A 15,381-nucleotide genomic window follows, 5' to 3' on the forward strand; every position below is an offset into this window, starting at 1 on the left:
ATTCCATAGACTGTGTTAGTAGACATTGTTTGTGTAAAGCCATGTATGAGTTGTAATACTTTTTTGTGCACGTTTTGTAATCGTGGACATGCTTGGCAGAAATGAAATTCCATGAGAACAATGCAATGATCGGATTTTGCACGAATTATTTCCATGCGGACATTTTTACATTTGCAATGGTCAACTTTTGCTCATATCACTTCCTTGCGTACATTTTTTTTCATAGGAGATTTGCTAGCCTATGGACTTCTATTTTTGTGCCCATAGTCTTAGAAGTAAATCGATTATTTACTTAGTATGTTATTGATAAATAGCCGTTGCTACTTGTCAAATCGAAACAAATGTCAATAGTCTATGGATATAGTGGTTTTTATAAGTTACAAACAACCATCAAATGGCAACATTAGTAGAGTATTGCGCAACTAGTAATCTATTAGCGAAAATACGTGCCCATTTGTAAAAAAGAACAATTATCGTAATCTACAAGGGTATTTCAACTTGGTAAATAAATTAATTCCTTAGTATGTTATAGATACACGTTACTCATCAAATTTCGAAACAATGATAATAATGTATTAGGAATTTACCGTGTGAAAATAATTATTCATATCGTAATTTATAACTATTAACTGGTATTATCAGTAAAGTAGGTAAGCAATTCGTGATTTTGTAGCAAAAAAAAGGGTCTACTTGGAAAATTTAAAAACAATTGGTAATCTAATAATGGATTTAAGAAAGTTAAAATTATTATTTCTTTGTTATCTTGCAAACAATAGACTGGACCAATAAATTATTTTTTCTAGATTCATCAACTATTTTTTTTTTATCATTTATCAACTTTCTAATTTACCAACTCTTATATAAATTTACCAATCTTTATTTGTGTGACTTACCAGCATTTTTCTTATTAGACTACCAACAAACTTCGTTTTACTAGCTTTCATTTGAGTTGCTCACGATTGTGTAATTTATCAACTTTTTTATTGAATTACCAGCTTCTATTTCTTTTCTACCAACATTTTAAATAAACAACTCTTTTAAGAAATATCAACCTTAGACTTTTAAAGCTCTGGCTCTTCAAGAGCGGAGTGAAAACTCTTCTAGGTTTTCAAGGGATTTGAACTCTTCTAGGTTTTTAACTCTTCAAGGTTCAAAGGAATTAATCAATCGAATGTATGGCAACCACTCAACCAGCATGCAAATAAAGCACCCGGGGGTCCCCCAAAGAAACGTGTATTTTATTAACATGATTAAGGCGCATGCACAATAAGTCAATAGACACAATTTGCATGAATGCGGTAGAATTGGGACACTCTATCTCAGCCATTAGATCATAATAATCTCATATGGGGCTCATAAGGTCGTTTTTCTCGTGTGATTGGGGGGTATGCAACCATTATAAAACAATGAAAAAGGATATGAAAACCATTGAGAGTTTCGCAGCGGAAACACCATGGGAATGGGAGAAGGCGAGCAGCAGGCCATTGATGAGCTGATTGCTTCACTTCCCCAAGAGAAAGTTCCAAGCCTTCCTCCTTGTTGCCTTTTCCAAAACTTTTGGTGCCCGACGTTCTTGCTTCCTAATGTGGTCGCGTTCCAGAGGCACTTCAAGGCCAAAGACAAGGACCTTGTTGTTGCCTCTGACCTCAAATCGGGGACCACCTGGCTAATGGCCATAGCATTCTCCATTGTCAAACGCTCCCGCTTCGACGTCTCAAACACACCCTTGCTCACTTCAAGCCCCCATGAACTCATCCCTCGCTTCGAGCTTGACTTGTTCGTGAATAACCCAAGATTCGATCTTGATGACATGGAGGAACCGAGGCTCCTCTCTACGCACCTCCCTTATTCAAGCTTGCCGGAGTGTGTCATGCGGTCGGACTGCCGGATCATTTACATCTGCCGGAACCCGTTGGACATCGTGGTTTCCTCTTGGCACTTCTTCCTCCAGTTGGAGCAATCGGAGGAGTGGTCGGAGGGGTCCTTGTCCTTGGAAGAGCATTTCGAGATCTATTGCCAAGGGAAAATACCATTCGGGTCCTTTTGGGATCACATGGTGGGGTATTGGAAGGAGAGCTTGGAGAGGCCACACAAGGTGTTGTTTCTCAAGTATGAGGACTTGAAGGAAGATATCGTAGGACACTTGAAGAAGGTAGCCGAGTTTGTGGGTCTTCCCTTCACTGAGGAGGAAGAGGAGGGAGGTGTGATTGAAGAGATAGCCAAAATGTGTAGCTTCAAGACCCTCAAGGACCTAGAGGTCAACAAATCCGGCAAATTACCTGGTAAAACCATTGAGAAGAGAAGCTTTTTTAGGAAAGGTGAGGTGGGTGATTGGGTTAACCATCTCACTCCTTCCATGGTGGATCGCCTAAATAGCATCATGCAAGAGAATTTGAGCCCCTTGGGGTTGGAGTTCAAATGATGTTGAGTGTTAATTACTTGCAGTTGTGTTATGTGCATCACTATAAATATATTAAAATTAGATGGATTTGCAGTCCTCCTTTTTGGTGTACTATAGAGACCAAAGAAGTATCTGATATTGTAAACTACTACAATCCCACGCTTTATGTTAGTGAACGAGATTGCAGTCTGCTGTGTAGCTCATCCAGTAGCACACTGAAACAAAGTCTGAACATCATCAATAGAATTACGAAACACTTAGACTACTCCCGCAAACAATAACTGGCACCCTGTTACTACAACCCTATGAGATACAAAGTTCGAGATTAATTGATCTAACCAGCAACATGAGTGACAGATAATCCACTTACTGGTATCCATATTTTTTTCTTTGTTTTTGAATATGATGGTTCTTTGAGAACTGAATAGGAATTTTGAAATTTGGGGATGAGAGAGACAACACTAAACTATCTTACTGCTACACCAAGGCGATGTAAAGAACCAACAGTTCAGACTCATTGAGCACATCACTCTCCACTCGTGCTAAGTCAAACTTGGGCATTCCCTAACCACAAACACGAAATCGGTCGAACCGTAAGTATTGAGCAGAAATACCCATGCAGGTCTAAAATTGCTCAAGCCCTCCCAGCACAACAGGCAACATTGGAGTCAGTCCCATCCGGCTTATTAAGTTGCCAATTAAGGCAAATGATCCGGTTTAACTGTGTAATATCAATCCCCATAATGGAAAATCATATCATGAAACCCAATTCATTATTTTCCTGCCTCAACTTTGAGTAGTCTACTCTCAATTTTGTCCCGACATGGTTCATGTTGGACATAAATGATTATGATCCAAACTGAACGTCGCAAAATCATGAAAAGCAACCTATCGAATCAATTTTCAATTTCATGCGAATTCCCTAATCTGAAAGTGGATGGCCTGGTTTGACCATTTGTGAGATGTGGACTTACTTTGATGTATGAAAGGTAGCTCGCGATATGGTAATTCTATAATGTTGTTTTTTTAAGTAAAATTGTGCGACCACTAACCTGAACGACAAGTACATCAATGGTAATTTGCTAACGATGAAAACAACTTACGAACATCATGTGTGATAAATTATAGATTTTTTTAAAGAAATTTATTGCTCGAAACGGAACTCCGAGGTAAAATAATAACTTACCGGTGAAATTAAAATCTTAATACCGTAGATCCACTTACAAGGTTGTCAGTTGTCAGTTACAAGAGGGGTAAGAATTGTAAGAATTTTGAAGAAATTTACTGTTAAAAAAAATATTTGCTGGTGTAAGCAGTAACTTGCAATAAAATTTATTAACTTACCGATATAGGTCCGTCTATAAGTTAATTAGTTACCAACAACGCAAGGAATTTGTCATTTCAAAATAACATCGAATTTAGTACTCTACTAATGAAATAAGCAACTTACTACCCGTTTTACTGTAGCAAGTTGCGAACAATTTGAGGTATTTACTGACACCAAATTAAACAGTGAATTATTAAACTTTCAAGAAATCTAACATTAAAAGTAGAACCCTACCACTGAAGTTAGTAAGGTAACAGACAAATTAGTAACTCAACATGCTAGTGTATGCTTGCTCTTTGGATGGTAGGTTACTGACCAAGTAAGGAAACTACTAACGTCTAAATTTTGAGTCAATAATAAGTTAATAGACTGTTTACAAATTTGCCATTCTAATTAAATCTTACAGCTAAGGTTAGTAACTCACCAATCGAATTAGTGACTTCCCAATAAAACATGCTTGCTTTTTGGGAAGTAACTTACCAACAAAGTAAGGAAATTACCAATGTCTAATGTAAGACCAAGATATCAAGCTAATTATTTTTTGGGTCATTGCAAACGAGATATTACTAGTGAAATAGTTATATACAAACGACTAGTCAACTAGCTTAACACTACTGGTGATACTAAATACCAGTTCATAACACATTGTCACACCCCGAATCCTACAGGAATAAGGGTAGTGACAAGATTCGGGGTGTGAAATGTCAATCCTTTTCTTCACCTAAAAGACACAGCCACAAACCATATAAAAAAAAATCCAACATCAATGGTCCAGTCCATTAATCAATCTCAACTACTCACATAATTATGGTATATTCCATCAATTAATCTCATCAAACCACACGTCAATGGTTCATTCCATCGATTGATCTAAAATCACATGTCAATGGTCTAACCCATTGACTAAACTCAGATCATGTGTCAATGGTCCACTCCATTGACTAAACTCATGCTCAAATATCTAACAATGATCATGCATGACACTCCGCGACAAGGCAACCGAGATTCCCCCTTAGCTAAGTCTCCACCTACATTGCCGGTGGCTTGGCCCATAAGGATATCCTAAACTAGTATGTGTACACTCACAAGCCCCTCAATGGGCTCATAGCGATATTGAGCACCAAGACAAACTCAAAACAACATGCTTCACAATTCACAAGCCAGTTTGGTATCAAATCACAAAACGGTTTCACAAACCAAACATATAATCTTTCTCAACCCGTTCATCAAACAGAATACATTTCACAGGGCGTTTCTCAAACCATTTCGGAATCCATTTCATAAACCAGGTTCACAATTCCATATATATATATATATATATATATATATATATATATAAAACATTTCGTAACATATTTCCTAAAACATTTGTCAAACCGTTCACAAATACCAAATCATAGTAAACTCACAAATACCAAATCATAGTAAACTCCCAAGCCAGATTTTATTGTAACAAACATGCTTATTCATAACTCATAATATATCAAATCTTTATCACTTTCAATACATGAGTTTACAAATTTATAGAAGAAATAGCACGACTCACCTGGGGAAGCCGAAAACTAACTTATGGTGGTTACTCGAGCCGACGCACTCGAATTTCTAACAATTAATTGAAAAATGATATAAAAAACTGAGTAAAACAATATTCTAATGAACAACTCGACCAAACTATGCATATCCATCGTTAAACGACACATACACGCCAACGAAAAGCTCACTCATAGCGGACACCCATTGTTGACCGCTATGCGCAACTCGCACACTAAGATTATTCATACAATAACTTCCTCCATCAAACTTCGCTTTTACATGAGCTTACAACCAAGAGAAAGACCTCTCGATGTACTAGAAAATCCTAAGCTTCACCTACTCAAAAGACGGTCGATGATGGGCGAAAACCATCACCAAAATCAGAAATTTGTAATAAGTCCAACAGTGTGCACACAACTTCGAAAATTCACTCCAATCAAACCATAACTCCAAATTAATTTCCATCATATCCCATGACTCTACAACTCGTTAAACTGTCATTTCCCCATAATTTTACAGCTTAACAAATCCTATATTGAACCCAAAAATTCAAAGTTGACACATATCCGAATTTTATGCCCTAACTTCAACAATTTCTCCGATAGACAAATGATATGTTAGAATACTTACCCGGCGTTGCAAAATGGCATTGATTCGGCTTGTCGAGTTGTGCGAATCTTGAATGCCCAAAGATTCTCCCCTCTTTCCTCCTTTTCTTTTTCACAAGTGTGCGTCCTCTTCTTTTCTTGTTATTTCCGTTGATTCATCGCTTCAACGTGACTAATCTAGAGAAGGAAAAATGAAGATAGGCTGAGCTTTGAGAACGTTGTCAGGGCTTGGGTTAATTGGGCCATTAATGTGGACATCGTGCCATATCGAGGAGGAGGTGCTAGGGACCCATTGTCCTATCCTCTTGGTCCGATTACTCGAGCGAGGGCGAAGCAATTCAAGCAAACTATTGGCATCATGGTTCGAGATCTTTGGAGTGGAAGCGATCTTGGATCGGGATTTGAAGAATCTTAGACCTCTTGGTGCAACACGATCAAATTTGGTCAGCTGCAAGGAAACGGGCTGCTGATCAATACTCACTGCTAATGCCGTGACGAATGTCGTTTTTTTCGCTTTTCGGAGTAGTTTTGATGGGTTTTGATTAATTAGGCATTTTTTTTTATTAATTCTAGTGGCGTTTTCGTAATTTTTGCATTTAGGGTTAACACCATATAAAAAGAATGTTTAGGGTTTCTTTGGGAGACATTATCAGTCATCTTAATACAACGAGAGGTTCTTCTCTTCTTGCAGTTCTGTGAGGACTTGACCTTATCAAGGCCTTCCTTGTGGCGGTCGATTCGACTAATCGAGCAGGATAGCGAATTCTCTTGTTCGTGGCATCTATAACGTCGATTGATTGACACAAGTTCGTCAACAGGTCACGTTTATACCGAGGTTACCAATCACAGGTTCGATTGGGGGTCAAGGTTTTTGCGATTCGCACTTTCCAGATCTTTGTAGAACGATCAACTTCCGCACAGATTCACTTCACCATCTATTACATATACACCTGCATTTGAAATTTGTAAAAGAAAATTTTTGTTGGCAACTTATTGAAGACTTATTGACCGTACATGTACAACTTACAATCAGTTTCTATTAGCATTCGATAGTGCTAAAATCAAGATGCCGTTGATACATTACTAAGGTTTAGATGATCCTCTAGCAAACCTCGTAACCACCTGACTGAATTCTCAAGTGATCGAATTGCCAAACCATTTACATTTGTCCTATTCATATGCCTAATCCAAATGAATACTGCCTGCTATTATCTAAAACTCTCTGGTGTATTCATCAAGTCTTGCTGTGTAGCATAAATCTATTAATCATCATGATACACCAAGACCTGAGTCTTGTAGGACATAAAGTGGGAGCAAAAGTGACGAAAGAAAAAAGAAATCAAAATTTATCAAGACAATATACCTCTTAAAATATGCCTAAAAAAAGCTTATTTCAAACCAAACCTAATCAACTACTCAATTAATTTCATGGCAATGACCAAACCAGCATGCTAATGAAGCACTTTGTGAGTCCCCCCAGGTAAAAGAGTTTTACCTACAATCATAAAAAAAAATTTATTAGGGGTTCCGTCAATTTCTCACATGAGTTTGGAGGGTATGCCCCCGCATATAAAGCGGTGAAAAAAGAAAAGGAAACCAACACTCGGACTTAGTTTGTTTCGCAAAAAAATGTGACGTTTCTGGAAAATATTTTTCAAGAAACCATTTTTCAGGAAAATGACTTTATTTTTTGATGTTTGGCTCAAACATGGAAATAAGTAGGAAAATATTTTATGTTGTTTGGAAAGGAAAAAAATTTCTAAGAATAGACATATACTATTCGGAAGCTAGTGACTTTGGCCGGGGTGGTCGAAGAACCTGGCATGGGCAACGGGATCTCGAGCTCGGCCTCTGCAAACTCGGGTCTATAGGTCGAGCCCGAGCCAGATCCATCGAGCCAAAGCAAAGAACACTATCGAGGTCTTGAGCCCGGTAACATTATGGAACTTTTTTGGAGAAAACCGTCCATAGATTATTCAAATTAACAATCTTAGCTTAAAATATATGTTTAGTCATCTGGAACACCAACACAATGTAACTGAGCACCAGCCTAGGGTGCTTGATTACTAGTCTGATGTTTATTTGGGGCTCGATGTTGACAACATAAATTGTTGATCAATGACAAAAACATGTTATTGTTGGGAAAATCCTCTATGTTGTTTTAATGATAACAAAGGCAATAAAAAAACTACTCATGTGTGTATGGGTTTATTACCGGGTGATAGATACACAAGCCGCTATGTAGATGATATCCTATCAGGTGTGATCCTGAGTGCTCTGTCACCATCGAGTATGCTCTACCGATATGGAAAGATAACTGCCAATATTTGAGGTGAATAAGGTATTAGGTATGAAGATGTCTACAAGTTGGAAGGATCTCTACAAAGCTAAACAAACTAGATAGACCTTGATTTAGGGAGAACAAGCCGAAAAAGAACAATGATGTTTGTGATGCTTGGAAGTACCAAGATAAGGTAAACAGTTGAATAGACCTTGATGATGGTGAACAAGCCTAGAACGATAATGTTCGTTGAAGCTTAGAAGGACTGCACTCGTGAAGGTGAATAGCTTAGTAGAGTCACAATTGTCAATATGCTTGGAAGGACCAAAAGATAGAAATGCAGCACATCGTTATCGTGCCAGCAAATTGTTGGCCGGAGTAGTTCTCTTCAGATGAGATGGGAAGACTATGACGGTACTGATTATCTTTGTGAGTTTAGTGAAGACGAGGAATCATCAATGATGCTAATGTCCTTGAAGGTCTTTGGATGCTTCCTCGGTCAATCAGTGAAGACGAAGAATCTGTAGGGATGTTGATGTCCTTGGAAGTCTTTGGAAGCTGATGAAGCCAAGAGGATCATTGGAAGATTGATTACATGTCATTCTACACGGTTCATCAGTAGACAGCATCAACAGACTGATGATAATCAGCAGTCCTGATTATGGGTAAAGGATCATGCTGATATCAAATCCAAGAAAGTGCTGGTCATCTGTTCATCTTATTGGAACATTGATCTAGATGAAACAAGCTGTACAAAGGCTTGGAATTCGCATCGGGAGCACATGAGATGAATCGGAACAGTTTTAGTAATTCTGACAAAAGACAGACACTGACAGGAGTAGTCTAACAGGTTTGGGAAACTACCACTATCATAGAGAGCCGTTCTGACACTAGTGAGCGATAGAAAGCCATTGTGTTGATGGCAACAGTAGAATTAATGGCTACTTCATGGAGCTAAGTTGCAAATGGTCATCTAAGGGTGAGATGGCTATACATATGCAATATAAGAGTTGTAGTGAGGTTGGGTGGAAACGAACAAATCAGTCTATAGCTTTTGAGTCTTCTTCTTTGCTTTGCTTTGCTTTTGTTGATAGTGACCATGTGGCTAATAATGTCTCTATGTGATGCAACTGAGTTGTAATAGCAAACAGTCAAGTATGCAAGTGTGAGCAGTGGTTGTGTCCTGATACTGTGATCTATTATGTGAAAGGAACAACACTTGCTAGTTGTAACTTGCAATGCTGATTACTAGTGGATTCCAGGCTTGTTTTGGCTGTTAGTCTTGGGAGTGGATGTAGGCTTGGGGATAGAGCCGAACCACTATAAAATTTAGTGTGCTATCTTCTAATCTTTATTATCAACTCACCTAATCATGTTAATCCATTCATCAACAGCACTCATGATTATGTTAAACTGTTTTTGCTGCTGATGAAGTTTAACTTGTTGTATTCCGCAAAAGTTCTTTATAGTTTCGCATTCAATCTATTCACCCCCTTTAAGTTGTATTGTTAGCCCCAACGGTCCTTAATTTTTAGAGTTATTTTGACCGTGGGTCATGTAAATCAGTTGGGTTTGAAAAGCTAAGTTATTGTAAGGATTCATCTTTAGATGCATGACACGACTTTAGCGAACAAGAAAGAGTTATAATGATGTGGTCTTACTATATAAGTATGGATTGTCAAATTTTGTCTATTCAAACCCCATTCAATCGGAAGAAAGTTGGTCCGTAAGTAAATTGATATGCAAAATTACACTAAAATTCATTCCTTCACCTAAATTTCTCATAGAAAAATATAGATAAGTTGACTAGTGTATGAGACATTCTTTCGGCCGCCACACGAGAAAGGTTGGCCATGATAAACATGAAACAAGTAAAAGGAAGTGTTAGAAACAACAGAGAATAGAAGGAAGAAGAGAACACAACACATTCTCATTCCGCATGGACATATATAAGGTAGTCCTTCCAATTCATGTATTTGATGCATCTTCAAGCAAAGACTCATTGCACGCTAAAATTCCAAAAAATACATGCCCAATAATATCCATGCTATAAAAATAGCCTCACAGCACTAACAATAACAAAATAAAAAGAAAGAACACATATGAGTCTTCTGGCAACAGAGCTTAGTAAAATGTATCACTGATTATATTTAACTTTGCTTAGAAATTTCTCAATCTATACTTTTTGAAGTTTTGCACTTTTCACCACGAATGCCTTTTTCAGTGTTTTCATTCTCAACTAGATAGTCAAAACCAGAACCAAGGGTAGCTTGTTGTAGAGTATGGAGTAATTGACATAGTCTTGACCTAACGACTTAATCGCTGATGTTATCTTTCCAAGTTGTTTTGAAAGTGTTCTATACTTATCATCATTGTCAGCACATTTTCGTCTACTGTGAGACCTCTTTTCAGAAGGCACCATAGATGAAGAGCTCATTGAAGTCATTGTCTAAATCAACAGGTGAGGAGTCAACCTCCTAACTTATTGCACATCAATATCTCCAAGTTGCTTCGCTAAGCTTGGGTGGCCATATCTTTCTAGACCATCAATAATACTTAATGGCTGTCGGAAGTACACAACTGCATTTAAAGTTTAATAGCTGTCGGGAATACACCACCGCTATCCGGTGGTGGTAAAATCAAAATGTTTTTGATAAAGCGATTAACTGATTCTCTAGGAAACCTCATAAGCAGTTGATAATATACTGCTGTATTTGAACAAGGTAGACACTATTCCATTCGTAGCTTACTAATGAATAACCGAACCTGTTTGTGTTACTTAAAAGGTAGCTGGTAATACTATACACTATTTATTTGGTTATTTAGAAACGATTCAACGACCCCACCAGCAAAATTTTATAGCTCATCGTGATGTAAAATTTCATTTCAGGGTCAAAAAGTTATTAACGACTTTTCTTCGTGATCTACTACCAGATACACATTTGAAGATGGTTATTGATGTACTTCCTTGAGCACGTTGCTATTTACTTGACTAGCCTACTTGCGAAATTTCAAAGGATCTTCGTAATACGCTTCTTGACAAACTGCCAAGTGCGGTGTGGTATGTCATTATCTTGTTGGTAAGTGACGGGCTCACTTATTAAATCTAAAAAAACTTGGTACTCTACTATTGGATACAAAGAATTTACTAGGAATTTGTCTTTGCAAACTAGTTATTTTGTTCACAAGTGAAGCCGTAACAAGTAAAGAATATAATCAATTCGTAATCTACTAGTAGAAAAATGTGCCCACTTGTAAAAGCGAATGATTGTTCATAATTTAAAGGATAATTCAACCAAATAGAGCGACTATTTCATTAGTATGTTACTGACGTATAGCTGTTGGTATTCATGAAATCAAAATAATGTAAATAATCTACTAAGAATTTATAACGGCTAAATAGTAATTTTCTTCTAAGTTACAAACTGCTAATTAACCAACACACTAGTAAAGTAAGCAATTCGTAATCTACTAATGGAAAAATGCCCCGCTTGTGAAAAAGAACCATTGTTCCTATTCTGCAAGGGTATTTCAACCAAGTAAATCGATTATTTTCTTAGTATGTTACTGCTAAATTAAATGTTGCTGTTTGTAAATTTGCAACGGTGTTAATAATCTTCTGAAATAGTGCTAAAATACTTATTTTTTGCATAACTTACAACCATTGACCGGCATTACTAGTAAAGTATAATGTAATTCGTAATCTACTAGCAAAAATACATGACACTTGTAAATGCAAACGATTGTTGGTATTGTACGAGGGTATTTCAACTTGGTAAAATTGATTATTTCGTTAGTATGCTACAAATAAACGTCATTACTCGTCAAATCTCGTAACAATGTTAATAATCTACTCAGAATTTATAGTAGTGAAATATTTAGGGCCACCCTTTTTCCACTCCTAGTTTGGCTAAAACACTCCCAACAAAATGTTGTGACCAATTGTTTCTTTTCCAGGTCCCACTTTTCTTCATCTTTGTCCTTCTCTCTTTCTCTCTCCTTTTACTTTATTTTCTTCTTCGATGTTTGAGATGGTTTTTACGTTGTTTTTCATAATGGGTGCTGGATAAATCGATTAAATTTGGAGTTTTGGTTAATGGTTGAGTAATGTGGTAATTTTCATTGTGATGGGTTCAAGTCAATGAAATTTGAAGGTATTTTTTCTTCTTTCATCTCTTTTTTTATTGTCTAGGAAAAGTGAGTATTGATTCATTCCTTGTTTACCATTGAATATGATTAAATTCTAGGGTTAATACTCCGAAAAACCCCAAGCTGGTACACCTATGACGAATTTACCTCAAACTAATTTTTTGACCACCAAAAATCCCAAACTGGTAGACTTGTGATAAATTTACTTTCTATTAATTTTTGTTAAATTTTACCATCAAACTGCTGAGTTTGATTACATGTGGTAGTTGACGAGTGTACCAATTTAGGGTTGTACTATACATGTATAGTAAAACCCTAAAAATCATCTAGTAATTGGAATAAGATGGGTATTTAGAAATAAGCTGGATGACAAGGGAAATGTCACAAGGAACAAAGCAAGGCTTGTCACAAAAGGCTACTCACAAAAAGAAGGCATAGATTATAATGAAACTTATGCACCGGTTGCCAGGTTAGAAGCCATAAGGATACTTTTAGCTCATGCTTGTTTCCATAACTTTAAATTGTTTCATATGGACGTGAAAAGTGCATTCCCGAATGGCTACATCAAAGAAGAAATGTATGTAGAACAACCACCTGGTTTTGAAGAACCAAGAAAGTCTGACCATGTTTATAAACTTAAAAAGTCACTTTATTGTCTGAAACAAACACCCCGTGCCTGGTATGAGAGGTTAAGTAATTTCTTTTTGCAGAATGACTTTGAGAAAGGTAAAGTTGATACAACTCTATTCATTAAAAGAAAAGGTAAATATTTCTTAATTGTTCAAATTTATATGGATGATATTATATTTGGATCCTCTAATGAAGTGCTTTGCAAGGAATTTTCAAAGTGCATGCAGAATGAGTTCGAGATGAGCATGATGGGCGAACTAACCTTCTTTCTTGGACTACAAGTGAAACAAACCAAGGATGGAACTTTCATTTGCCAAGAAAAGTATGCAAGGGAGATTGTGAAGAAGTTTGGATTGCAGAATAGCAAGAAGACGGATACTCCAATGTCTAATTCATCCAAATTGGACAAGGGTGAGAGTGGTAAACAGGTTGATCAAAACGTGTATAGAAGCATGATTGGATCATTGCTATATCTTACTGCATCTTGACCTTACATACTATTTAGTGTCTGCATGTGTGCTAGATTTCAATCTGACCCAAAGGAATCACATCTTACAGTAGTAAAAAGGATAATAAAATACATTGGAACTTATTCAATGTTAGGTCTTTGGTATTCAAAGAGATCAGACTTTACACTTATTGGTTATTCTGATGTTGACCTTGTTAGATGTAAAGTTGACAGGAAAAGTACTACAGGAACATGCCAATTACTTGGGAATATGTTGGTATCCTGATACTCAAAGAAACAAAGCACAGTTGCACTTTCTACAGCAGAAGCAGAATATGTGGCTTTGGGAAATTGTTGCACTCAAATTCTGTGGATGAAGCAACAATTACAAGATTTTGGAATTGAAGAATCAAGTGTTGCAATCAAATGTGACAACACTAGTGCTATCAATCTGACCAAGAATCCAATTCTTCATTCACGAGCCAAGCACATTGAAATCAAGCATTACTTTATTAGAGATTATGTTCAAAACGGTGATGTGAATACTCAATTTATTGATTCTAACAATCAATTAGCTGATATATTCACAAAACCTTTAGATAAATCTTCTTTTGAATTTATTCGTAATAAGTTATGCATCACTAATCCTTTCGCTTGAAGATTTTTTAAGGCAAGAACTTATTCAGACTCAGATCATCTAAGTCTGAGCGCCATATTCAGACTCAAAAGAAAGGTGAGTCCCTTATTTCAAATTTTGGCAGGCGTATTTTAATTCTGGTAGGAAATTCTAGCAATATCCAGACTCATATTTTATTTTTGGAAGAAAATCATGTACGTATTCTTACTTATCAAATATTATTATCTATTTGATTACGTGTACTTAAAATATTTCTGTCTATTTTTCAAAATTCTTGAAAAAGGGGTCTCAATATATAACTTCAATAAGCGGTTTTATTTCTAAAAACCGTCTTCTTCTTTTTATAAAAACCCTAATAGGAACCCAACTGTTCATTCCCGGTCCTTCGAACTCCTCAGACCTTATTCCTCCTCTTTCACAAAGATCAAAACTTTCTCCACTAGAAAACCTTTGAAATTAATAAAAAAAATACACGTGAAATAATTTATAAAAAATGACGCTCAAATAATCAATTTACTTGAAATATTTTAGGATTCCTTACCAAAAAAAAAATAATCAATTTACTTGAAAGATTGGGCATGCATTAGTAGTCTCTAGAAGGTGTAAAAGCAATTGTCTTATCCCTTCACCACCTGTCATCCTTTAGATTGCCTCCTGTCGTCATCCAATAATTCACTAATAGGGCTACCTATGCGTAGTGTTTTGTCAAGTTCCATCTTTCGGATGACTCGTGTTGCCATCCGGTAACCACGTTGCTTTTAACAGGGATACGCGTTGGGAGCCAATTGATTAGTGAAAAATTATTTAGGGTTTTATAATAATTTATGTCTAATTATTTAGAATCTGTTTATTTCGTGAAAAATAAATAATTTAAAAAATATTTTTCTAAATATAATCGGAAAATATTTTCATCGTTCACGAAAATAATTAGACATAAAATATTGTCAATAATGAAAACGTTTTTCATTAACTAATTATTTGAAGCGATCATTTTTAAAAAAAAAATAGTTTTCAAATCATTCATTTTCTACGAAATAAATGGAGCCTTAATTATAAAAAATATATATTTTTTTAAATCATTCATTTTCTGCTAAACAAATTGAGCTTTAATTATATTTTGTATTCAATATTGCATAATTCATGAGGTTCACTGGGCTACATAACAAAAATGTAATTTTCAACGTGTTTTGTGAGAATCTGTTTGGATCCAATATTGGAACAATATCTACCCAAATAATTAAAAAAAAGTCATTGATTAACATTTAGTGAGAGAACTTTTGTACTTTTATTAGCTAATGAAAAAGTTTTCATTATTGATAACAATTTATATGTAAACATTGCCATGCATGATCAAAAATATTTTTAGT

The 15,381-nt window shown here is 36.1% G+C and overlaps 1 protein-coding gene across 1 annotated transcript; it reads left to right on the plus strand.

Moving 5' to 3' along the window:
* The first annotated feature begins 1,034 nt into the window (after positions 1 to 1,034).
* Positions 1,035 to 2,512, plus strand: LOC115685281 (cytosolic sulfotransferase 15-like). Its single transcript, XM_030610319.2, has one exon. The coding sequence runs from the start codon at positions 1,454 to 1,456 to the stop codon at positions 2,420 to 2,422; it is 969 nt and encodes a 322-aa protein (XP_030466179.1). The 5' UTR covers positions 1,035 to 1,453; the 3' UTR covers positions 2,423 to 2,512.
* The last annotated feature ends 12,869 nt before the right edge of the window (positions 2,513 to 15,381 follow it).

Source organism: Syzygium oleosum, unplaced genomic scaffold (genome assembly GCF_021117445.2).
Source record: "Syzygium oleosum isolate NSW1041296 unplaced genomic scaffold, Sole_v2.1 Sole_v2.04, whole genome shotgun sequence".
Taxonomy (NCBI): Eukaryota; Viridiplantae; Streptophyta; class Magnoliopsida; order Myrtales; family Myrtaceae; genus Syzygium; species Syzygium oleosum.